The sequence below is a fragment of the Populus euphratica genome, unplaced genomic scaffold, assembly GCF_000495115.2.
Source record: "Populus euphratica unplaced genomic scaffold, PopEup_1.0 scaffold427.1, whole genome shotgun sequence".
Taxonomy (NCBI): Eukaryota; Viridiplantae; Streptophyta; class Magnoliopsida; order Malpighiales; family Salicaceae; genus Populus; species Populus euphratica.
This window is the reverse complement of record NW_011500079.1, coordinates 136,927-161,407: the sequence shown is the minus strand read 5'-3', so window position 1 is coordinate 161,407 and position 24,481 is coordinate 136,927. Positions and strand designations below refer to the sequence as shown.

The 24,481-nt window shown below is 32.6% G+C and overlaps 3 protein-coding genes across 8 annotated transcripts in view; 2 read left to right on the top strand and 1 right to left on the bottom strand.

Moving 5' to 3' along the window:
• The window catches only part of LOC105108741 (3-hydroxyisobutyryl-CoA hydrolase-like protein 1, mitochondrial), an 8,466-nt gene extending 1,065 nt beyond the window's left edge, over nt 1-7,401 (top strand). Inside the window, exons 4-13 of the mRNA XM_011003174.1 lie at nt 457-606; nt 2,104-2,187; nt 2,535-2,619; nt 3,024-3,109; nt 3,196-3,317; nt 5,973-6,033; nt 6,526-6,624; nt 6,742-6,843; nt 6,937-6,978; nt 7,072-7,401. Of these exons, the coding sequence (XP_011001476.1) occupies nt 457-606; nt 2,104-2,187; nt 2,535-2,619; nt 3,024-3,109; nt 3,196-3,317; nt 5,973-6,033; nt 6,526-6,624; nt 6,742-6,843; nt 6,937-6,978; nt 7,072-7,230 (990 nt within the window). The 3' untranslated portion in view covers nt 7,231-7,401. The remainder of the gene's footprint in view (nt 1-456; nt 607-2,103; nt 2,188-2,534; nt 2,620-3,023; nt 3,110-3,195; nt 3,318-5,972; nt 6,034-6,525; nt 6,625-6,741; nt 6,844-6,936; nt 6,979-7,071) is intronic.
• Nucleotides 7,402-17,880: 10,479 nt separating this feature from the next.
• LOC105108740 (uncharacterized) lies at nt 17,881-20,609 on the top strand. The gene is made up of 7 exons (XM_011003173.1): nt 17,881-18,319; nt 18,480-18,847; nt 19,017-19,392; nt 19,481-19,657; nt 19,783-19,832; nt 19,914-19,971; nt 20,146-20,609. The coding sequence occupies exons 2-7, from the start codon at nt 18,590-18,592 to the stop codon at nt 20,382-20,384; spliced, it is 1,158 nt and encodes a 385-aa protein (XP_011001475.1). The 5' UTR covers nt 17,881-18,319; nt 18,480-18,589; the 3' UTR covers nt 20,385-20,609.
• An 83-nt stretch (nt 20,610-20,692) lies between these two features.
• Nucleotides 20,693-24,396, bottom strand: LOC105108738 (formyltetrahydrofolate deformylase 1, mitochondrial-like). Of its 6 annotated transcripts, none has more exons than XM_011003169.1 (9): nt 24,147-24,392; nt 23,914-24,026; nt 23,539-23,689; nt 23,384-23,457; nt 23,137-23,296; nt 22,744-22,842; nt 22,540-22,635; nt 21,378-21,568; nt 20,693-20,780 (listed from the first exon to the last, which is right to left on the bottom strand). In XM_011003169.1, exons 1-8 carry the CDS (start codon nt 24,267-24,269, stop codon nt 21,422-21,424), a joined length of 963 nt encoding a protein of 320 aa, XP_011001471.1. In that variant the 5' UTR covers nt 24,270-24,392; the 3' UTR covers nt 20,693-20,780; nt 21,378-21,421. The 6 variants fall into 6 exon arrangements, with proteins under 6 accessions (XP_011001471.1, XP_011001472.1, XP_011001470.1 ...); XM_011003170.1 differs by having other exon boundaries at nt 20,729-20,780; nt 21,374-21,568; XM_011003168.1 differs by lacking the exon at nt 20,693-20,780 and having other exon boundaries at nt 21,251-21,568.
• Between the last annotated feature and the right edge of the window lie 85 nt (nt 24,397-24,481).

The following is a 24,481-nucleotide window of genomic DNA, read 5'->3' as shown; positions in this document are numbered from 1 at the left end:
ATTAAAATAATATTTTTTTATTTTTAAAAAATTATTTTAAATATCAACACATCAAAATAATATAAAAATATTAAAAAAATATTAATTTAAAAAAAAATAAAAAATTAATTTTTTTCATTGGCTATCACCATCCACCTACTTTTTTTTTCCTTAGCAATACCGATTATGAATGTATAACAAAATCATCAACTAAGTTATGAACATGGATGAATTTGTTTTTTTTGTGTTTTCAAGTTTGAATCCTGTAATTACTAATATAATAATTATTAAAAATTTATATAATTATTAATTTTAAAATTTATAAAATAAATTAAGATACATACAAATTAATCCCATACTCATATTAATAATAATAATAATAAAAAGTTATGAGCATTGATTATATTTTCATGGATAATTAATCCAAAGACAAAAGTTGTTGCCTAACCAAGACTTTCACACCTCTCCATATTTCAGAGTCAAAATTGGTACCTGCTGCTAACTGATGGCCATGTCTTTCCATTATTTGTTTTGCGACTATCTACAGGGAAAATTGAAGAATGTAAAGACTGTTTCAGGACATTTTACAGCTTCGTGTACCTTTTAAGCAAATATTTGAAACCGCATGTAAGTCTTCTCCTAGATTTCTTCTATGATCATTACACTCTGTTTTTTTTTTAAAAGATGGCAGTAGGTTCGAGTTCCGGGAATCGTAGGGGTGTTTGTTATTATTGTCAAAACGTTGTTCGTTTAAAATTTAATTTAATTTTTTTAATTGTTAAAAAATAGTTTTTTACTTAATGTTCATTTTAGTTGCTATATTTCAAAAAAGAAAAGTTATATTGGTCCTTATATGTAATATTTTTGACAAATAAGTGCTCACTGTAAGTTTTTTTTGGGTCATTTTATACTTTTACACATAGTTTTAAAACCCGGCCCGGCCCGGCGGGTCATTTTATACTTTTACAAGCACCTTCTTGTCCTTGAGTTAATTTTTTAATTAAACCACATCACGTTAAAATATATATTTTTCAGTGGGTTTTTAATGGCTATTTAATTAACCTAAAAAGAGGCTGCTTGATGAGTCTGGGAAGGGTTAAAATATACGCATACGCTCTAACATAAAATCTCAACATGTTAAAATATATATATATTTTGGGATTTGATTCTGTAAGGTCTCAATATGACTGATTCATTAATAATAGAACAAGAACAAGAATAATAATGGATATTTTGGGAATCACATTATCCATTCATCTTAAACAATAACATCATCTTTGGTTCGTTTATCATAATTTTAAAAAGTTTTAAAATATTGCTTTATAAAAAATTAAAATAGGACGCCGGTTCACCACTCCAAACAAGCTCGGCCCTATCACTCAAATGGGCTACCCATTCCGATATAGCACGCTGAAAAAGTTTGGCCTCCTAAAACGAAATAAAATAAAAGGACGTTAAAAATCTATGCTGCAGGCAGTTTTTGTCCCCCTCGCTCATGCTCTTGTTCTTCTTACAAAACCAGCCAATGCAGTAGTGTTTTCCCCAGTTTACTAATTTCAACAGGTAGTGAGTGCTAATTGGCTTAATCAACTAAGTCACTTAGAACTAGTAGGGCTTTGGTCTAATGATGATGAGCTTTTTACATTGGTTTGCAATAAGGTCCTCGGTTCTAGCTCTCTCTTTCTAAAAGGTTATCTGATTAATATGGGTGGGAAGCTAGGGGGATTAAATTTCACTAATTAATATTTTCTTTCATCGAGGAAAGTGGAACCATGAATTAATATATGGCACAAACTTGGATCGTCTAGAAAATCTTGGAGGAGAAAGATAGGACCATAACTACTAACTCGCTCTCCATTGGCAATGGATGGGTTTGGCTTGAAAAACAACCATTAATTTCTTTCTTTTCTGCTATTTATCAAGTGGAAGGTGTGGCTTGTTAATAAGAGAATGCCATTGTGGAGAAAGTGGGAAATGGAGAGGCAGAGATGAGAGATGGCTGGAGGGGTTCTAGTTCCAGAAGTCATGTCGCAGCAATTCAGCATGACATGTCTTCGGTTTTGGTTGTTTTTGGTTTGAGAACTGAATCTTTCCTCTGCTCAAAATAGGTGTCCATGCATGTAGGTTGCTATATTGGATGGCATTACAATGGGTGGAGGAGCTGGGATTTCAGTCCATGGGTCATTTCGTATTGCTACTGATAAAACTGTAACGTCTCAGTAAATCTTCCATAATATTTATCCTCTTTCACTTTCCTCTTATCCTGTTTACTCCTTTCTTGGTTTGTCTGATGATATGTATAGTTTCTATAGTTTTGAACTTGACAATTTCTTGCTATGCAGATGGTGTGATCTAATCAAATTACTTTTTTTCCTTTTTCCCCTCTAATGTAAAGAATGGGATGCGCATAATTTGAGTTTCATTTGAAAGCCAGAAACTTCAGGGTGTCATAGTTTATGTTCTTCAGAACTTCATTTCATTTCATAAGATTTTAGTTCTTCAATCTGAGTAAAATTCCCCCCAAGTTGATATCACATTCTCAGCAAAAACTGCAGGTTTTTGCCACTCCTGAAGTTCTTATTGGCCTCCATCCTGATGCTGGCGCTTCCTATTATCTTTCACGCCTACCTGGATTCTTAGGCAAGTTCTCTAGCTGCTTTTTGATGTGATATTTACTTTTTTCATGCTTATGCTTAGGCAAGTTCTCTAGCTGCTTTTACTAAACTGATGTGATATTTACTTTTTTCATGCTTACCAATTAACTCGTTCAGCTCGAATCATCACATGCAGCATCTTCTTGCAGGCTTTTTAGTTAGATTTGTGCTTTGATGCGTATTTCCTTTCCCTTGCATTCATTGTCCAAAAGAGATGGTTGCCATGTTTTCATGGTAAATCTCTCCCTGCTGTTTGCTAATGCCTAAAAAATTTTGCATTCATTGTCCAAAAGAGATGGTTGCCATGTTTTCATGGTAAATCTCTCCCTGCTGTTTGCTAATGCCTAAAAAATTATGTTGTTTACCCCTTTATTTGGGGGATTTCTACAGGGGAATATCTAGGTCTAACTGGAGATATGCTTAGTGGAGACGAAATGCTTGCTTGCGGGCTAGCTACCCATTATTCACCCAATGCAGTTTGTTCTTCCTCTATGTTTTTCTTATTATCGGTTTCTTCTATCTATTTTAGTCAAATGATATCAAATCTTCCTCTTCTTAACAGAGTGTCCCTCTCATTGAAGAGCAGCTTGGTAAATTAGCTGCAAAAGATTTTTCTGTCATGGAAAGTTTTTTAACTAGTTTTTGCCAGACTGCAAATCCGAGCGAAAGAAGTGTTCTTCACAGGTAAGCCAGTACCGTAGAGTACACACGCATATATAGACTTTGAGGACACTACATGTATATACATCGTTGTCCCCTGGTTTTCTATTCCACTCGGGATTATTCCAATTTATACATTTCAATGGCTTCCAGAAGAAGTGAAGAACAACTATAGATTGTAGATCATAAGAAAACTGAGGAGCAGACAAGAAATGGCTTACCCAGATATGCACTGGAATGTCACAGAAAAATGCACATGCATGTCTATAATCTTGAAAGTCAGATATAAAATAATGGGAGTCATTCAACTTAACTGATAAAGTGACGCAGACAGAAAAACAAAAGATAGAAAGAAAGAATGACAGGATTGATGCGAAAAGATTTTACACATAAGAACCCTAATCTGTTCTTTAACGAACGAAATTGAACCAAACACATCTTCATGATCTAATTTATGGATTTTCTTAAGCATGGCCAGTTATAGCCAGCAAACCTCCTACAAAATTGGGCATGTCTAATCAATTCATAAAATTTGACCCTCATCGATCGAAAATTATGGCATTTTTATTATTACAACTTAAACCTTGTGAGAAAACCATTATAGACAAGGCATAATTCGTTGTGGATTGCAACGATGAAATTATACCTTTTTCTTTATCAATAAAAATCATTAAATTAGCTTTGAGGGGTAAATGAATCTTCTTACAAAATCAATAGATCATTCTTGGATTGATTAAGAGCATCTTGGTTTTTTCCTCCATTTTTTTCAATAGCTAAATTACTTGATTACTCTTAAAAGGAAACAAAATAAAAACTTAACTATGGTGTAGGGGCTTTTTTGACATTTTATCTTTTAAACACAATGTAATAACTCTATTGCCTTATAAATCAAAATTCTCAAAACTAAAAGAAAAAAACACTTAACTACGGTGTAGGGGCTTTTTTGATATTTTACCTTTTAAACACAATGTAATAACTCTTGCCTTATAAATCAAAATTCTCAAAACTTTACTGGAGATAATAAATGTGGATGGAAATAATAAATTTACCTTTATATCCTTTTAAAATTTCACAATTACCCTCTTTTAATTATTATGGATTATATGTTTTTTGAAATGAAGAAGGTTATTGTAGTTTTTTTATAACTTTTTTGCATAGTTAAATTATTGGAATGCCTTTAAAAGCAAAACAACACTTTACTTAGGTCTAAGGATGTTTTTTCTTTAAATTTCAGTTTTCAAAATTACTATATTACCCTTAAAATCAAAATATTTAAAACTTGATGTCAGGTGCTTATTTGTAATATTATATTGGTTTTTTTTGTTTTGTTATAATAATCTAGTCTTAAGGGTAATTTGATCTTTTAAATGATATCAATAATAATTAAAAAAAAGTTGGTGATGGTTGTGTTTGGGTCCTTTTTTAAATTTATTTTTTTTATTTTTAGACTTTAATATTTTGTTCATTATAACTAGTCTTTTTTAATTTTTTTTTATAGATTTTGCATATTAATCATGGTTGAACTTGATTGATCTATCTTAATATTTTTTAAAAAAAAATTTACATAATCTAATATCTTATTACTATTTAAGTATTTTAAAAGTATTTTGGCTGATATACATTAGACTTTTACTTCCTGGCATCTTTATATTTTTTCTTAAGATTGAAAAAAAAATTGACCCATGCTGTAGCATGGTATAAAAAAATAGTATCAAAACGTTGGTTTGGCATTCATATGCCTCTTCTTCAGCTTGCTCCGTCTTATTGGTTCATAAATGAGTATACTAAGCTTTTTGCATGATATCTTTGTGATGGATCTCCAATTAACTGTTTAGAAATATTATATTTGTTTGACCCACCTCCATCGTCAAGCTATTTACCATTGTTTGTATAGATTTTGAAATCGAGTTTTACTCACACCTAAAGGTTATTTTAAAACCCATCATCCTTACCCGACGAGTTAGCTTGTGACCTAAACGATCTAAGATATAGACTGGGCTGGTTTTCAATAAAAATAAAAGGAGAATTGACTAGGTGTGACACGGTAAAAAAACCCAAATTGATTCTCGACTTAGTCAATCCAGGAAAAGCTCAGTTAAAACACTATAAAAAATTGTTTATTTTTGTCTTTTTAATTTTTTTATGATATTGAGATACAGTTACCATTGCAGCCATGCTACGTAGAAAACTTCAACATCTTTTAAATACAACAAAACAGATTCTCACAGCATCTTTTGATACGAGGGAGAATTGAAAGCATATTCATAGACTCATGATGATATCTCATATACTTAGAATCGGCAGCTGACTGAAATTATATAGTTAATAATTAATATGCCTATAAATTTTCTCAAGCAGTGCAGTGCAGAAGTCCGGCTTGGCTTCCTAGGTAGTTTTTGTCTGACACCCCCCTCCCAACGCACACCCACACAAAAAACGAAAAACAGAGATGGGATCAAGAACTCTGGCCTGTATGTAATTAAAGATCTGTTGCCGCCAAGCTTTGATTATGAATGTTCATCCTTCCCAAGGGATTCATGCCTTTTTATGTGTGTAGAATTGAGACTATGTTTGTATTCGTCCTTCAAAACTATACTTGCTTGAGGTTCCACATTTTGTTTTTGGATTTTTGGTATGGTATTTATATGGTCCTATTTACTTTGCATCTACTATGTTCAGGATGAATACGCTAAATAAATGTTTTGGTCATGCCACAGTCGAGGAAATTGTTGACTCTCTGGTAAGATTTCTTTTCCCAGAAAGAATCTACAATAGGTTTTACATTAATGCAAAGCCAGAGTGATGGTTCAATGTGGGAGAAGAGTGACAGTTCATGAATAGGCATAACAGTTCCCGTGCTCTCATTCGTTTTTGCTATCTTTACTGAGAAATGATTCTCGTTCATAAACTAAACAAATTACACCAACTGCTTATAAGTTGCTAGATTCTCATGGTGTTTTTACTTTATTGAGTGGTAAGAACATAATTGGACCGCAAATTGAAGAGCCAGCCGAGATTATCTCGACTTGAAAAAAGGTTTGGTAATGGTCACCAGTTTTCAGTTTTCTTCGTTCACATTTTAACTATGTGCTGAAACTGAAATTGGAAATTTATGTGTGCTTCAGTGTCCTTGTGTTTAAATTCACCTTTCCAAGTCCTAAGGGTTGGGAAGTTACTTGTTCTCTTCTTCAGTGTATTAGAATAATGAGTGCATTTCAACAACATTTCTCAGGAAAGTGAAGCAGCCAGAACGAAAGATGACTGGTGCATTTCAACAGTTCGAAAACTAAGAGAAGCTCCGCCTCTGAGCTTGAAGGTTTCCCTGAGATCTGTAAGTTCTGAGTAATTGCTCAAGCAGCACAACGCTTAAAACGGCTCTGGTTAATCACTTAATCTACTCTACTTGTCTTCCTCATGCTCTAATAGCTTGGTTTATCTACTTTGTTAGATACGAGAAGGTAGATTTCGGACACTTGAACAATGTCTTGATCGCGAGTATCGGATGACTCTTCGAGCAATTTCTAGACAGATCTCCAATGACTTCTGCGAGGTAAAATCGAGATTCTTCTTTCAGATAGCCCACTTATCCTGGATTTTCATAATAAACGAATATATTTCATCTGAACCATGCATGCTTGGTTAGGGAGTTCGAGCAAGATTAGTTGATAAATGCTTTCCACCCAAGGTATCTTCTTTATCCTTCGACTGAGAATTTATGGTGAGCTAAACCTTTGATTGGTCATGGACTGATTTTTTTTTTTAAATAATACACATGGAGTGGTATCCGCCTTGTTTGGAACAAGCAACCGATGACATGGTGGATGCATACTTTGCACTGCCTGATGCATATGAGCCTGGCCTAGAGTTACCTTCTAGTTATGAGAAGCCTTTGCCTAAGTCTTTATTTAATGGCAGAGTACAAGATATGGTACCCTAGATCCTGCTCTCGGAGGTTTGATTCAAGAAACCAGCTTCAATTTTAGAATGGCTACCATTGGATTATTTAGATCGGCCTTGTAGATCTACTATATCAACTTTGTTGTAATTTGGCGGATAAATTAGACAATTAGTATGGAAAACCCAAATAAATAAGAAATTACATTTAAATAAAAAGTTTCAATGAAATAGTGTATTTTTAGAAATTGTTGTCGTCACATGTAATTACTGCATCTATTTAAATTCATAATTAATTGATTGAATAGTTTATTAGAAAAATCATAAAATTATCAAAATCAAGAACAAGGAGCAAAATTTTTTAAATATAAAAATAACAATATTTAGAAACTCACATAAAAAATTAATTACGGTTCAAAAATTAGATAAAAAATTATGGTTCTTTGAGCCATTATTCTGGTTTCACGCGACGAGATCTCTTCTTGAGCTTATATCTATCTTACTAATTCATAAATGCATTTACTAGGTTATTCATATAATTTGTTTGAGGCAGATTTTCATTTATTTATAGTATACTTACACATGACTGCTCAGAATTATCTATTATCGCAAGTACGACTATTTTTCTAGCATTGAAAAACAGAGGACAATTACAATGTAGACAATAACTTGAGATCATAAAATGTAATTGAAAAAAAAAATATAAAATAATAATATTTGTGTGAATTAATTGATTGGGTCATATAACTAGATTAATCAGTAAACCGGTTGAGCCAAATAATTTAAGATTTATATTATCAGGCTTCTGAAGCGCAACGATATGAAAATATCACTATTTTAAAGTGTAACAACTATCTTATAATATTTAAAAATAATAATATTTAGTAAATATTATATTTTTAAAGCAAGATAAAATAAAAATACATTATTCAACCATGTCTTTTTTAAAATATGTTTTTTAACTATAATTTTTAAAAAACTCTACTAATTTAGAAAATATGCCAACTTGCCCATGAAAAATTGTTTTGGTGGTAGAATTCCTCGGTGGAAAGAGCCAAAAACAGTGGCCACGTATATCACTACGTAAAATTCAACTTATAATTTGTATGGAAGTGATTAGAACAATGAATAGGCAGCGGTAATTTTGCGAAAATAGAGTCGTCGTCGTCGTCGCACAAGCTGTGGGAGGGCGGCGAAGGATATGTTTTTTCTTTTTCCTTTTGCTTTTCAAAGAGTTTTTTTTTTTTTTTCCAGCACAGGTCCTGACATTGTGCAAGGCTAATACGACACAGGAAGCTGAAGGGTCCATAAAGTTGAAATTCACAACGACAATGGTAATACCTCAAGGTGGTCCATGGACAACAACAGCAATAATGATAATAAAAAATTGCAAAATAATTTATTTTAAAAACTGATCTTGAATTAGCTTGGAAAAAACGGTGTATTCACATAACCGGTTCAATAATGATAAATTGAAGATCATGTGGCTCAGACTGTACTCCATCATGATTGGAAGGCTCGGTTTCGTCGCATCAATCAAGAGGGTAATTGTTGTGTGGATTGATTGGCTGATAAGGATTCTCCTCCTGAAGAATTCCTTGTAGTTTTTGTTCTTGAGCCTTATGCGCCTCTGTCTACCAAAGAAAGAAAAACACACGTGAATTCTCTCTCTATTTTTGACACGCTTGAAGTTCCACTATAAAAAGTGGGACTCTGTAGAATTTTGTTGAATGGCCTGAAGTGTGACCGTCCGGCAATGTTCTTTGATGACGGTCTAGCTTTATTTGATCCAAGGTTCCACCTGCATGTGGAGATAAGGATATCTTTCTACTTTCTCGGCGACTTCTTTCCTTCGATTTGAAAACTTGAGTCCATACCGAATACTTGTCAATTTCTGCTATGCAATGTGCAGGTGGAGCAGCTCAGCTTGCTCGGTACCATGTGGCCAAGAAAAGTAGTCATTTGTGGATTTCTTATTCGAAGTGCAGGACAAAGGGCGAGATGACAATCACACCTCTTGTACATAGAATCTGTTAGTGTCTCTTCACTGTAACAGCTACAATTGCAGGAACATCTCCACGAATTAAACATAAAAATAAAAAAGTTGTTTCGAATCTGTATTTGGTGATCAAACATAATGCTTAGACACTAATTGTTTATTGACATGGTAAACAGGCAAAACCTAAGACAATGATATGAGATATGGGTTTGACAAAAAATCACAATTTTTATTTTTAAAATATAAACATTAAACCGAAGAGGATGATCAATGTTGAGTTAAGTTTTTAACTCATTTACTTTGGGTATATTTAAAATCATAGTTTTAATACTCGGCCCAGTTCAATGCCGGGGTTTCGGGTTTTTACCAGGTCACCGGGTTGGTTGGGTCAAATTTTATTTTTTTAAAAAAAATCAAAATAACATTAGACTCGGTCCAGTTCAAGGCCGGGGTTTCGGGTTTTTACCAGGTTACCGGGTCGGTTGGATCAAATTTTATTTTTTTTTTAAAAATCAAAATAACATTGTTTAAAAAAAAAAACAAAGTTAACGGGTTTGCAACTGAGTCTTGCCGGGTCAACCCGCCATGTTACACCAGGTTTTTTCTTCATTTTTTTTTAAACCGGCCCGGTTCTAGCCCCAGGTCGACAGGTCCCGAGTCAACCTGCCAGACCAGGCCGGGTTTTAAAACTATGTTTAAAATAGACACTAAAACCACCACCTACACTTAATGGGCTTTGACAGAATCACGTTGACCATGCCTAAATCTACTTACCATGATAAGGAAGAATATATCATGAGACTCGAAAAATTCCTAGTATGTAGTCTCATGTATGAAAAAAAAAATACATACATAGCATAAAAGAACGTTATATTTTCTTTTATTTTATAAAATATTGTCACCTTGAAAGTAATTTTTTCTATAAGATAATAGATTATTGTACGATGGAAAAAGGAATTAAAAAGGTATTCCTAAGACACTTCTCAACTCATGAAAATAAATTTTAAAATCATAACGTATTAATCTATTGGTTTTCCTAAGATATACATATGTAACAAAAATGATAAATATAATTTTTTTTTAGAGTCTCAATAATTCTATTAAACAGATCTAGAGTTGGTTAAGATTTATACAAAAATTATTTGAAGATCAAATGTTCTTTTCAGTTTTGAATAATTGCTTCAAGGCTGGTTTGTTGCAAATCACAAGTCATCCAAGTATCTGAGATCTAATGATAATTTACACGAATCACCAATAAAAAATCTCTTAAATCTTTTTTTATAAGAGAGGGATTGCTATATTTTTAATGTTAACACTTTTTTTATATTTTTCAAATCTCATTTCACATTGTACAAGAATTTACAATCAATACTATTTGAGAACAGCTGTCCTAATTCATCTAGGATGATGAATCCTTTCTTTATTACTCAAATACCTTCATATAATTCATGTTATACTTAATATATGCCCATTTATTACCCTAATTAGAGAAACATGCAGTAGAATCAAAATATAACATTCACTATATAAGATAATTTAGTGATCTAAAGTTTAAAAATTATTTACATTACTATTTACATGAGCCTTTCTATAAACACGAGTGATCTCTTCACATGAAATTCTCATGCGATTTAGTTTAGTGTATATATCATATAACAAACACTTTTATATTAGTTTTAGGTATTCTTCATACCTCAGCTTATGAGAATAGCTATTTCTTTTCATAAAAAAAAATATTAGTTTTAATAGCTTTAATTATTATTAAGTCTTAATAAAGAATTGACTAGAAACATTTTATGAATAATGTTTTGATGTAATAAGAATTCTATAATTATAACAACTTTATAATTTTATTTACAAAGCATTTTTGTCATAAGAACTTTATCTTTACTCTAAATTCATTAATTAAATATTAGATTCATTAATTAAATATTTGATGAATATTGAAGATAAATAAAGCTTTTATTAAAAATTAAATATGTTTACTTAAATAAAGTCAATGCCAAGTGTTACCAACTTATTAGTTACATGGCATATACACTACCATAACAAATATCATAGAAAATAAAGATCATTTTTTTATTATTATATATGAAAATAGATCTTTAGCAAATAAAACAAGGACACAGATGAATATAAAAATCAAACTTTTATACATGTGAAAAAATTCCTACCGTTTATTTTAGAGAATTCATCATATAGAATAAAATAAATAAACCCTACATAAAAAAATCTACCTTTTACACTTAAATTAAACTCACCTTATAAACATATAAGATATCCATCATCTATGCATAGAAATTGATACTAATAGATTCAATGACAAAATAATACTCGAATAATTATTGGAGCAAAATCATCCATATAGAAAATTAACATAACCCCCACATAAATCAAATTCACAAACACACCATATCAAAACATCACAAATAAACTATCACAATTACAAATCATTTAGCATACATTAATGTGTTAGGGTTTGAAATCGACCTCTAAGGATGGCTAGAGTTGATCAAAAATTGGTGAAACAAGGTTGGGAAATGTCTGCCTGAGCACTTTATCAATCCCAATGTAAAATAGAACCTCCAAAATTAAAGAAAAATTATGGAAAATAGAGTCATCGTCTAGAACATTACGGATACTAAGAATCCTAAAATATATGCTAGTTATAAAGTCATCACCATTTACACATTTGTTATATGTATGCCATCTATTGGTTCAAATTATTTTTTATTTAAAAATTATTTATTATTGATCTATTTTTTATCTAGTTAGCATTAAATTCTAGATTATAAATCTCATAATTCAATGATTTTTTTTATAAAAAACATCATGCTAGGCCTATATCGGTCCCTAAATTAGGAGACTCATCTACCTATCTGTTTAAAAATTATGAATAAACTTGATGAAATCTTAACAAAAACTTATTGATGCATTTTTTATGGCTCCTTTTAGGTTAAAAAACCAAGCATTAGTTCCATGTTGATCCCTAAAACTAGAAGACCTGTCAACCTAACGATTTAAAAAAATTAAATGAAACTTGAAAAAAAACACCTTCAGAGCATTTTTAGACTATTTTTTAAGTTTTAAAAACAAGTATTAGAATCATATTGATCCCTAAAACTAGGAGACTCGTTGATCTAACCATTTAAAATGCTTATACAAAACTTGATGAAAACTAACAATGCATTTTTAAGCTCTTTTAAGTTTAAATACTAAACCTTATGTCCATGTTGGTTCATAAAACTAGGATACTCATCAACCTAACCCTTTAAAAAGCTTAAGCAAAACTTGAAAAAAGCACGTTAACACATATTTATATTCATTTTAAATTTAAAAATCACGTGTTAGGTCCACGTCAATCCCTAAAATTAAAAGACTCATTGAACTAGTCTTTTAAAAAGCTTAAGTAAAACTCAATGAAAACAATGAAATCTTAATGAAAACTCATTAGAAAATCATCAAAGCATTTTTAAGTTCATTTTAAGTTAAAAAAAAAACCAAGTGTTAGATTAATATCGGTCTCTAAAACTAAAACACACATTAACCTAACAAATTAAAAAAAAAAATTCAAACATTGCCAACATGAAGAAAACTCATCAACTTATTTTTTTATTTCCAATATATATATATATATGTAAGACAATATAAAAAAGACAAAGGGTTCAAGTTTATTAAACATATAATTATCATATTTTAGAAAAAATAAATAAAGTTGGAATCCATAAACTAGAAAGCTGAAACTGAATTTGGGATGTAATGAGCTTCTAAATAGATTTGGATTTCTTTATTTCTGCTACGTTTCAATCTTCAAAATGACAGAAATGGATTTTAGACTCCTCTTAAAAGTTTTAACAATATTTCTTAACTTGTTATCAAGACAAAGAATTCCTGAAACTAAGATATTTAGCGCAAGTTAGAATCTAAAAACTAAATAGTTTTCTAGTTTGACTAGACCAGATTGCCTATTCTCAATCAAAATTTGGTTGGTCTCTCTCTTTCTCTCTCTCTTTCATTTTAACCTTTTTTTCCTTCCTCTGTTTACTATTTGTTTTTTCTACTGTCAACATGAACCCTATTTTCTAGCTTCTTTTCTTTCCATTTTATATTTCTTCTCTCTTATTTTTTTCTATTTTCACTATTTTTATTTTTATTTTAGCTTACTTTTTTGTTTTTCTACCTCTTTCTCCATCTAGCTATTTTTCCAACATTTTAGCCTTCTTTTATAAGCCTTAAGAAAGAACCTAGAGTAGCTCCTTCAACATTCAATCTTGACCTTTGATTTCTCCATAATAATCTCATTCATCTATCTCTCTTTCTGTAATAATTCTATCTAAACTTATTCATCTTCTTTTACAGTGTGGTCCATGGTTTTGAGAAGGTTTTTTAGGATTCTATTATAGTTGATTTTAAAGGACAAACATTAATGTTTTCTTTTAGCTTTGTTTGATAGCTATAAAACATGATAAATGGGTTATGTTTTTACAACCATAAAAAAAAATGGTGGCTATTTTTTTAGCATAATAAGCAACATCTTTTATATGTTTTCCCCCCCATCAATTTCAAGTGTGAAGAGTGTGCTTTTATAATTGTAAATGGAGGGAAAAGACAACACATATAGCGTGACAAATCAAGCCAAATTTGGTAGCTTCAAATGGGTTTTAATGGGTTTTCTTTTAGATATAATAAAGTACAACATGGTTTTATTTTGGCTTAATCTTGCAGTTGCAAAGATTTTCTTTTAGATATAATAAAGTACAGCATGGTGTTATTTTGGCTTAATCTTGCAGTTGCAAAATAGGACATAAGGGTTATTATTCTATGGCTTTTTCTTGTAACAAAACAATAGGTGTAAGTATTCATTTCCTTGTATGATGTGAAACATAAAAAAGAGGGTGTAAAGATGCATTTTTTATATGTATGTGTCAAGTTTGCAATGATAAACAAAAATGGCAGCATGTACAAGGTTTATTCTTAGTATTTTTTTTTTGGTAATATCGACAATAAAAATAAGGCTAAGAGGTTGTATCTTAAAGTTTTAGGGCTTATTTGATTGAGTGAAAAGAGCATAAAAGAATAAAAGGAAAGGTTTCTCAATTTTTTTGTAGACATGAAAAAAAAGAATGTTATTTTCTCTATCAAAATCCTCTTTCTTGATATGTTAACATTTGTAAATTCATTAACATGAAAATGATTAAAAAAAGGTTAAGAGTAGTAAAATGGTTTAATTGCATTAAGAATGCAATTTTCTTGAAAATTTTTGTATTTTTGTATTTTTTTATAATTTATAAAATGAGAACGCAATTTTCTTGAAAATTTTTGTATTTTTTTATAATTTATAAAATAACAAGAAAAGTGGTTGAAACATTGGTAAACAATGAGTTACAATGAAAACTTATCAAAAAGGTCAAAAATTACAAAATAACTTTGAATTGGCTAAATTACATCAAGAATGCATTTTCATTGAAATTTTTAATATTTTTTCATTTTTCTCTATTTTTCAATAATATTAAAAAAAGTGATTAAAACTGGGTTTAAAATTGAATTATGATGAAATGTCATTTAAATGATAACCAAAAATGTTAGAAATAACAAAATTGCCTTGAATTGATAAATGAATTGCATTAAGAACACATTTTTCTTGGAAAGTTTTACATTTTTTATATGTTAAAACAAAGAAGTACTCGTTATAGAGTTACTACACACCTCACGCGCTAGAGAGTTGCTGGAATTTATGAGCAATGCGTGTTATACAAACACAATGCTAAAACCTATAAAACGACAAAAAAAAATGTTGGGTTTTTAGGGTTTAATGATTCTATGATTTATAGGTTATTTAGGTATGTTTTCGAGTTGTCTTTTCTTGGATTTTTTTGTTAGGTTTATAAGAAAAAAGAATATGATTGGAAAGGAAATCAAGGGTAGTGGATGAGTGGGAGATTAGGGTTGTTGATGGTTGTTGAAGGAAAAAGATAAGATGGTGGTCACATATAAATAAAAAAAGTTGTTGCATAATTGTCTGACAAAGAGATATGTAAAAACAATTGTGGTCTTTTAAGGGGTATTGTTGTCGTGTTATGCCACTATTTATTTACCAATGATAAAGCTATCAGCTATTGGTGTGATTAAGTGACAGTACAACTTGGTCAAAAGAAGTGGAAACCATAAAGATTAGGGTTATGTATGTGGGAAAAAAAAGTTTCTTTTCTTTTTCTTTTTTCAGTTGGATTTTCTTTTTTTATTTTATTTTTTTTTAAGTCCTATTCATGTTGATTTAGAGAAGGATTTAAACTCTTATTTTTATTTTGGTCCCTTTTTTCTCTTAATCATTATTTTACTCCATAATCTTTTTTTTCTTAATTTTTTTTTATTTTTGAAAATATAACCAAATGGTTAGAAAAAAAGGGGTTACAAAGCTATAATGACATCTATTTACATATTGCAGAAAAACCTATGAATTCTTTGCTAATTTTTTTATGTGTTCTCAAATTAATTTACACATACTTCTTTTTTATTTGATATTATTGTTATTGTTTTAGGGTGTGATACTTTTGGATTTATTTCAAAAGTGTGTTTCAAGTGAAAAAAATATTAAATTAATAATTTTTAATAATTTTAATATACTAATATTAAAATAAAAAAATATTTTAAAAAACACCTTTCATAAAAATACTGCTCTAATGATTAAAGCTGCTAGTTGTCCAAAAGATAGTGAGGAAATTCAAATCCGCGTATAGAACAGTGTTTCCAACAAAGCTAAAGTTAGATAATTTTTGGGAGTTACTAAGAAGAAGAATAGAGAAAAGATAACTGAAAATCCAATATCGACAAGGACATGCTGAAACGCTCCTTCTACACTGTGTTAGCAATGGCCATGTACCATACCAATAAAAAAGACAATAAAAAGCTTGATCTAGTGGTGAAAGGGGTTTGTCTTCTTTCACTGCATCTGAGTTTGAGTCCTGGTATGCACGTCTGTCACCCCGTGATTCTTTACATGTTTACTGGATTTGCAGGGTATTCAATAGGCCATAAAAATTAATCATAATGTGCGCAAGCTGACCCGAACACTCCATGTAAATAAATAAAAAAAAGCAACAAAGAACTCCCATGTAATTATGAGTTGAAAATTAGAGGCGTACCAGACTGGCCTGGTCAAATCATTTATCACGATGGGCCACCCTGCGCATGTGTATAATGCAGACTAGGGGCCCTCTTTGCAGCTCTTGAAGATAAGGAAAAGGGTGAACACTTTTCATGAGATGCGCCATCCCATCCCAAAATTTGAAATCTCAGTGAAGTCGATATCTTTTGGCTGATAGAGGACCTTCGATGATCTAGTCGGCAAGTGAGGCCGTGCATGTATGTGTGCATGACAAGGAAAGAACACGTTGAGTACAAGGCAAGCCTGGAGTTTCGTACGGGATAATCCCTCCATGTTGAAACCTGATACGAGCATGAAAATTGGCGTTTGTGTCGGTGTGTCAACGCCACCACAGATTAGCAGAGGCCAATTATAAGACTGTGTATGTGGTCTGTGTAATTAGGTATAGCGAGAGTGACTGGCTATCTAGCATGTTAATTCGAGGATCAACCAAGCCGAGCCTAGTAAATTGGCCTAAATTAAAATAATTAAGTGTTAAAAAAGTAAAATTAAAACAAAAATAAATATGGGGACTCTGTTAAACGGTCAAGGCAAATAGGCTAGTCCGCCACATTTAAGCAGTGCGCGAGGCATCTTGCAACTGCCGAACACTCATTTTTGCGGTGATGTCTGAAGCGGCGTGTTCAGCTCTTCCTATTGAGCGGTCAAGGGGTGGTTTGGTGCTGGCCATCCCTTTTCTTCTCCTCCTTTTTTTTCTTTTTTATTTTCTCAGGATTCAAGCCAACCATACCCAAATTAAAAAGGTGTCATGTTATGTTTATTTGAACATATTTTATTTATTTTATTTATTTATATTTTTCTAAGTTTTACTCTACAACGTTAAGTTGATTTAAAAATATATTTTTCTAAGTTCTACTCTACAACGTTAAGTTGATTTAAAAAATAAATTTATTAATTTTATTTAATTTTTTTTCTATAAAGTTATTCTAGTTTCTTAACTAGATTTTTCTTGTGTTCAGTAGAGTGTTTTTTTGTTTTTTTCTTGAATTAATTTTGTTTTTTTAGGAATTAAATTATTATTTTTAATTTTTTTATAAGATTATTCCATTCTTATTTAATTTTTGTATCATTATAAAATAAGATCATGGAGACCTCTTAAAAAATTACAAAAAGTATATTTTCATGATATTTTCAAATGTTTATTTTTTATAATTAACCATTATCAAAACAAATTGAATTTAATTTATTTATTTTTATTGTTATTATTTTTTAATTATATTATTAAATTAACCAATCTGGTAAACAAAGTTAAATCAATAACTCAAATCTTTATTCTTAAAAAAAATACTAAAAATTATCCAAAAATAAAATAAAAACAAAAGCTTAGAACACCAATCTAAGTACGTAGTTACTTGAAGGAATTAATTTAAATGTGATAGATAAGGATACCAACCTTAACCGTCCGCTTTTGAGCAAGGCTGTTTAAATGAAAGAGAGAGAATCCTAAACTGTCCCCACCGTCTAGCCAATGCTCATGAGTTGGCTGGTATTGCACAGAATTCCAAGTTTCAAAATACCTATAAGAGAGACCATCCATGCGCTCTTATTAGCACTCATTGGGCAAATATACTCGACATTTAATACTCATACTGCCCAAAAAGTAGAGAGTTTAATACATATAATCCCTTGTTTCCTTGTAGAATCCTGCGCTTTCTTGCATGAGTGCTTAAGAAACAGTCCCCGTTTATTAAGGATAATGTTCTCCTTGTGTCCTTTAAACTAGGATTATATTAGCTATCGAGTTCCGTGACTTCTGTCTTTTTGATCCCTTTCATGAGACCTGACCTTATTTTCCTGAGGTTTCAAAGCACTAGGTTTTGGAAAGTGCTTTTGTACTCTATTTTGCCTCCTATTTTGCAGTTTCTTGACCTTTTTGCAGCTACAAGCTATATATAAGAAGTTAGTTCCAAAGGAAGAGTGGTAGAGTAATATCGTTTTGCTAGTATATAAAGCCTCTGAGCTTGCCAGGTTAGTAGAGCAGATCTCTACCTTCATATTTTGGCCTGCTTTATTTCTTTTACAACTTCTTTCAGGTCTTAGCAAGGAATGCTCTTTCTTTGAAACCTTGCACGTTATTGTCTAATTTGGAAGTTCTTCTTCTTAGAGGTATCTTTCACTGATATTGCAGGGAACTTCAGTTATTGTAATTTTAATGAGATAGATCTCTGACCTTTGCAAGGAGCTCAGGAAAGAGAAGCTTTGCAATTTGATTGGAATATTGTGACATAGATAGAAGAAATGGAAAGTGGGCTTTATTCTTCTTTTAAAAGTAGTTCTTTGCTAGATTATTTAGAGGCGGACCAGGAGATGAAACCAGCATCTTCACTGCCAGCAATCCCTCAACCAAAGACACCAAGAGAGCCTATGGAGTTCTTGTCTAGATCCTGGAGTCTCTCTGCTTCAGAAATTTCAAAAGCTCTAGCTCATAAGCAGAAGCAATTTTTCACCGAAAAGAATCCCGATACATTTGCAGAGATAATTGTGGCACCACAAGCAGTGAGTCATCTTCTCCGCCACTCTTAGTTATTTACACTTTCTCCATCATGTGCTCATTATTTTCTATTACGAATCAGAACACTCTCAATTCTGTATCAAGTCATTCAATGCTTTTCTTGGCACATAATCCACTCAATTCTTATCATCTAATTATTTTGCTTCTTTGCAGTCAGGGAAGGTGGTAAACTCTAATAGTCCAAGGACTGGATCATTAGGAAAATGGTTCCACCACAAGGAATTCAGTAGTCGTGCAGTGATGAAGAAAGACAAAGCACGCACCGAAAATGCTCATATGCATTCTACTGTATCTATAGCCGGACTAGCTGCAGCCTTGGCTGCGGTGACCGCTGCAGGAAATTCTAGTGGCTCCAGCTCCAAAATGAACATGGCTTTGGCCTCAGCTACAGAACTCCTCGCATCACATTGCATAGAATTAGCAGAATCAGCTGGAGCTGATCATGATCGTATAGCTACTGTTGTGAGATCAGCAGTAGATATTCAAAGTCCAGGCGATCTAATGACCCTTACTGCAGCTGCAGCGACAGGTAATTGCTCAATCTTTTCCTGGTATTCACGTTTTTCCTATCGCTTAATATTGTTTCCAAAGTAATGTGATCTATCCTTTTATATCAGCTTTGAGAGGAGAAGCAGCTTTAAAAGCAAGATTACCAAAAGAAGCAAGAAGGAATGCTGCTATAAGTCCTTATGATAGGTGGGTGGCAAACACTCCTCACTGGACTTCTTTAAATGGTCCATTAGAAGAACGGGGTCCTCCCTGTGTTGGTGAACTGTTGCAACACACAAAGAAAGGTCCATCCTCTCTCTGTTGCTTTTGGAATTTTGCTAGAAATCTTGATAAAGAAATACCAAGAAACGCAACTGCTGTGGAGTGATTTTAGATGCTAACGCTAAATAATTGTTACCGGAATTGTCAGGGGCGTTGCGATGGAAGCATGTCACCGTGTACATCAACAAGAAATCTCAGGTAAATACTAACTTGGAGAAAAGTTGGAGCAGTGGTTTATTAGTCATAAACTTCCTTGTTCACCAGTATAAACCTTTCCAGGTCCTAATTAAGATCAAAAGCAAACACGTTGGAGGAGCCTTGTCCAAGAAACACAAAGGTAAGAATTTACCTCAGTGTCGCTTTGGCATTTATTCCATCTTTCTCCAGTTCCATTTTATCTTTACCATCTCTTTAATCTACTTTGCGCAGCATTTTATTTTTTTTCAAATCTCGAAATACTTGAGCAACAATTTCTGCAGTTTTAGATCTGAATGTCTTCTGCTGCTATTAGGTGTTGTTTATGGAGTTTGTGATGAGACAACAGCATGGCGTTATATAAAAGAAAGAGAAAGTACTGAAGAAGTGTATTTCGGCATTAAAACAGCACAAGGTCTGCATGAGTTCAAGTGTAAAAGCAAAGTTCACAAGCAGAGGTGGGTTGATGATATAAAAAATCTTCTGCAACAAGTAAGTTATGTGGAAGTAACTGACCGCTCTCTGAAATGCTTAAGCATAAACGATGGCGCATAGTTTCATCCATGTTTGTATATTGCTCCAATAATACAGGAAAGATGAAAGTTTTGTTTAATGATCTTAGAGTATGAAAATGGTATACTAGTGATATTACAAATGAAAATCCCTCTTATGTACAATTTACCTATGCAATATATGAAATGCATACACGATTCCCCTGTGCAGTCCCCAATTTATGAAATGAGATGAGACAGCTCTCCTTGCAAGGGTGCTGTAACATCATAACCAATTTTCCATGTCTATGTGCACGAACTTACGCAAATATGTGAAAGTTGGGCAGCTTAGTTTTTGTCAGGTTGCGTCTTGGATTGTCAAGAAGGTACAGCTGACAGAGTTGAGAATCTTCTACAATCTTCATTCTTACAGTGAATTAAGTGAAAGATAACCATGTACCTGTGTGACAAAAAACAAAGAAGTTTCTTTCCTTAATTTTCCTTTTAATTTCAGACAAGTCCCAGGTATCAAAATTTAGCATGCTACAAAAGTAACAATCAGTATATAACAGCCCCTGTAGTTATCTAACGCATTTCAGTTTCAATTGAAACACCCATGAATAAACATGTGCCTATTAACCATCCCGTCTGTGTTAACCACGGGGCTGAATTCTAAGGAGCTAGCTTGCATACACTGTAAAGGAACAAACGAGGGTTCTTTTTTTCTTTTTCTTTTTTATCAGGAAAGAGACTTTACTATCGGAGGAAGAATGTACAAGAGGAGACTGAGACATCCTCAGAAGCAGCAAAACACAAAAATAAAATAGCGGTTTAGTAGTTCTATCCACATAGATACCGGGTGATAAACTAAAGATAAACTTATTTTAGGTGGGCAAAAAAAATCCAGTCTTGTCTGATGATCTCAGCAAGTCAAATCGAAAAAGAAGGCTTGAACTTCACTGGGTGACTTTTGAGTTTGAAGTAGACGTAGTCATCATTTCTATGTGTTGTCAATATTTTAATTAGAAAATTTAAATGAATAACTTGACATGCATACAGATTGTAATCACTGTCAACAGATTTCTCTCCTTCGTCTTCACCTCAGAATACAACAGTTCTGTTTTCCTCGTTAGGCAAAACACGCAATTCGCAGTATGATTTTATAGCTTTTGCAAGGCATTGTTTCTCAAGGTTCTCTGATTTCTGCACAAAACTTTGTATATTATCTCTATGGGAAACCCTCTCAACCTGCAACATGTAAAGAAAGATATCAAAAACGTAAGAAAGTTGAAGGCAAAACCAGTTACAGATATCCTGCAATGCCTGGTGGATAAAGATCAAGGACCAAACATCACAATAGCATGCTACGAAAGATGTGATGAAACACCCCATATAACATTAGAACTTCAAACAGCAATGGTGATAGATTATAGAACAGGGTTTGAGACAATTTATTCTGATGAACAAATCCTTCCCCTTATCTTCACCAGCATAGATTCAAAAATCCAGTTAACTCTAACAAATCAAACTTGAACCTGATTTTCAAACAAGGAAAGTGTGTGGAATCACACAAATCCTTGAGTGAACAACCTCAGCCATACGAGAAATTACATCAAAATCAAGAAAATCAGATTCTTTACCACTCATTTTGAAATCTCTCACAAAAAGCAAAAAACAATTGTAGTTGAGCACATTTTAAAGACTATTATATTCTCCTTCAGCTTATTCAACTTGATCCAGCCATCTCATAGATTTCAGTCACACATAGTTCCTACTTGATGTGTATGTGTTTGATGCCTGGAAAAAAATGGCCATTTCCATGCACAGTAGACTCTTTATTTCTCCTGAGCACCATGATATTGAAACCTGTCAACTAGGATTGCGTTTGATAGCCTTCTATTCTAGAAATAAGCAAGCATCCAGCAACCTATATTCAGTAGAATGGGTGATCGATATTTGATTGACAATTGTTGATTAATTCAAGAAGTTCCAGTATTGTATAAATTTGTGTGTGGAAAATTTTACCAAGTGAAATACAGTTTACATCTGAACATTTTAGCAACATGGCAAGAAAAATGATAATGTGGTGGCAGAGAAAGTGATGGAGCAACTTGAAAAAAAAGGAAACAAAACCCAAATTGATGAGACAATAAAATATTCATCACTGAGTACAAACAGCTAAAATTACCAGAATTTAGATGAGAACATAGTGTACTAACAATGATTACCATCTGCTCAATGATAGGCCCTGCATCAAGCTCTTCAGTAACAAAGTGACTTGTCGCACCAATTAATTTCACACCCGCATCAAATGCCTGCGAACAATATCTAGCAAATTAAACATGTACGGGACTCGAAGGAAAGTTGAAATGGTTGAAAATGTGATAACTTCTTTATCATAAGAATAAGGTTAGAAAACTAACCTGCTTTGATGGATGCCCACCCTTAAATGATGGCAAAAGGCCATGGTGAATGTTAATTATATCTTTCCTATATCTCTGCAAAAACTTACCAGATAATAACTGCAGCAAGAATTAACTTTTGTGAATTCAAATGTCACAATAGTTGATTCAATTATATCAACAACTGCGTATGCATCATAACTATGCAGGTAATATATTATGGTTGAGGGTGCCAAAAAGACAGACGCAAGGAAAATATCACAGGACTTGCTTTATGAATATCCATTGGCTTTCAGAGTTGAATGGAAAAAAGGAAGCCTTATTTCTTCTATTAGCTCAACTACATATATTCTTTTAGTTTGGCATGCAAGAAGTAAGCAGAAGAGGCACTATGGACCTTATCATCATATTTACCTGCATATACCTGGCAAGAACTAAAAAATCAGTATTCTGAACCAAATCCAAGATCTCGTCTTCTCTGTTATTCTCTTTGCTGGTGCCCAAATAATGGTAAGGAATACTATTCCTTTCAAGAAATCGAATCACATGCGTGTTTGGGAATCTATCATGATTACTGTTACGAATGCATGAAGAATCATAATTAGTATCCTTGAAACCAGACAGATGTAAAATAAAAAGGGTGACATTCCCAAAAGTTCACCTGATTACACGAGTTATATCAACCGGAAGTCTTCCATCTTGCCATGAGTGTAACAAATCAATCAAGCAGTGTTCCTGCAGCAAGACAAACACAGGTTTAAATTAATATCGATGGCATAAAAAACAACAACCGGAAAAAAATATAACCAAATGCACCTGCTTTGAAGCAAGAACAGCAATCTTGAATTTGGGGTCTAGCTTAGGCACCCGGACAACGGACCTTGTTGCATCAAACATTTTTGAAATCCTGAGAAAGTCCTCGTCCATTTGCAACCGTGGCCATTTAACAGGGTCAAAAATAAACTCACTGCCACATTGCACAGAAATCAAAATACACCTCCACTTGCTAGCACAATTAATAAGTCAAACTTGCTCCCAACTACCCTAAACACACAGACCCATTAGCAAAAGCATAAAAAAAGAAAAATAAGATTTTGAAATTCTACGAACCAAATCCAACCACAAAGACTGTGATTCAGCAAAATAACAAACAAAAAGATAGGAAATGGAGTAATAAATTCGATGCAATACCTTCTAGAATAGAAGACATTCTTGTTTTCAGGGACGAAAACATCAGCCCCAAGAATGTTTCCACCTCTGGAAGCGATACATTCTGATAGCTTCGCAACAATACCAACAGCGTCCTAACCATGACAAAGACAGATATACGTATCTATCTATCTATCAATTCAATACGAAGAGCCATTCATATTTATTTGTTTCACTAATAAAGAAATGTAAAGGCGAGTGACTGACTATCTTACAGGGCATTGGAAAACGTGGATGCCGCGGGTAATAGAGGACGAATCGATGGACTTGAAGGACCTGATGCTGCTGCTTCTTCCAAGTCCAAATACTTGAGGGACTCTTCTTTGTGTCAGATTCATATCTCTTCTACTCTTAGGCAAGTATTCACGATTTTTTGCTAAAGCAGCACTGCCCAAGGCTTACTTTTTACCCTTACCCTTTGGGGTGTGGTGGTGCTGGTTGAAGCTCACGTTGCTTTCACATTTTCAGAACTTTTCTTTTTGTCTATCATGACGGTGTCGTTTTGTAGAAGTTGTGGATCGCTTTATAGACGAGATTCTGCACGATCTTG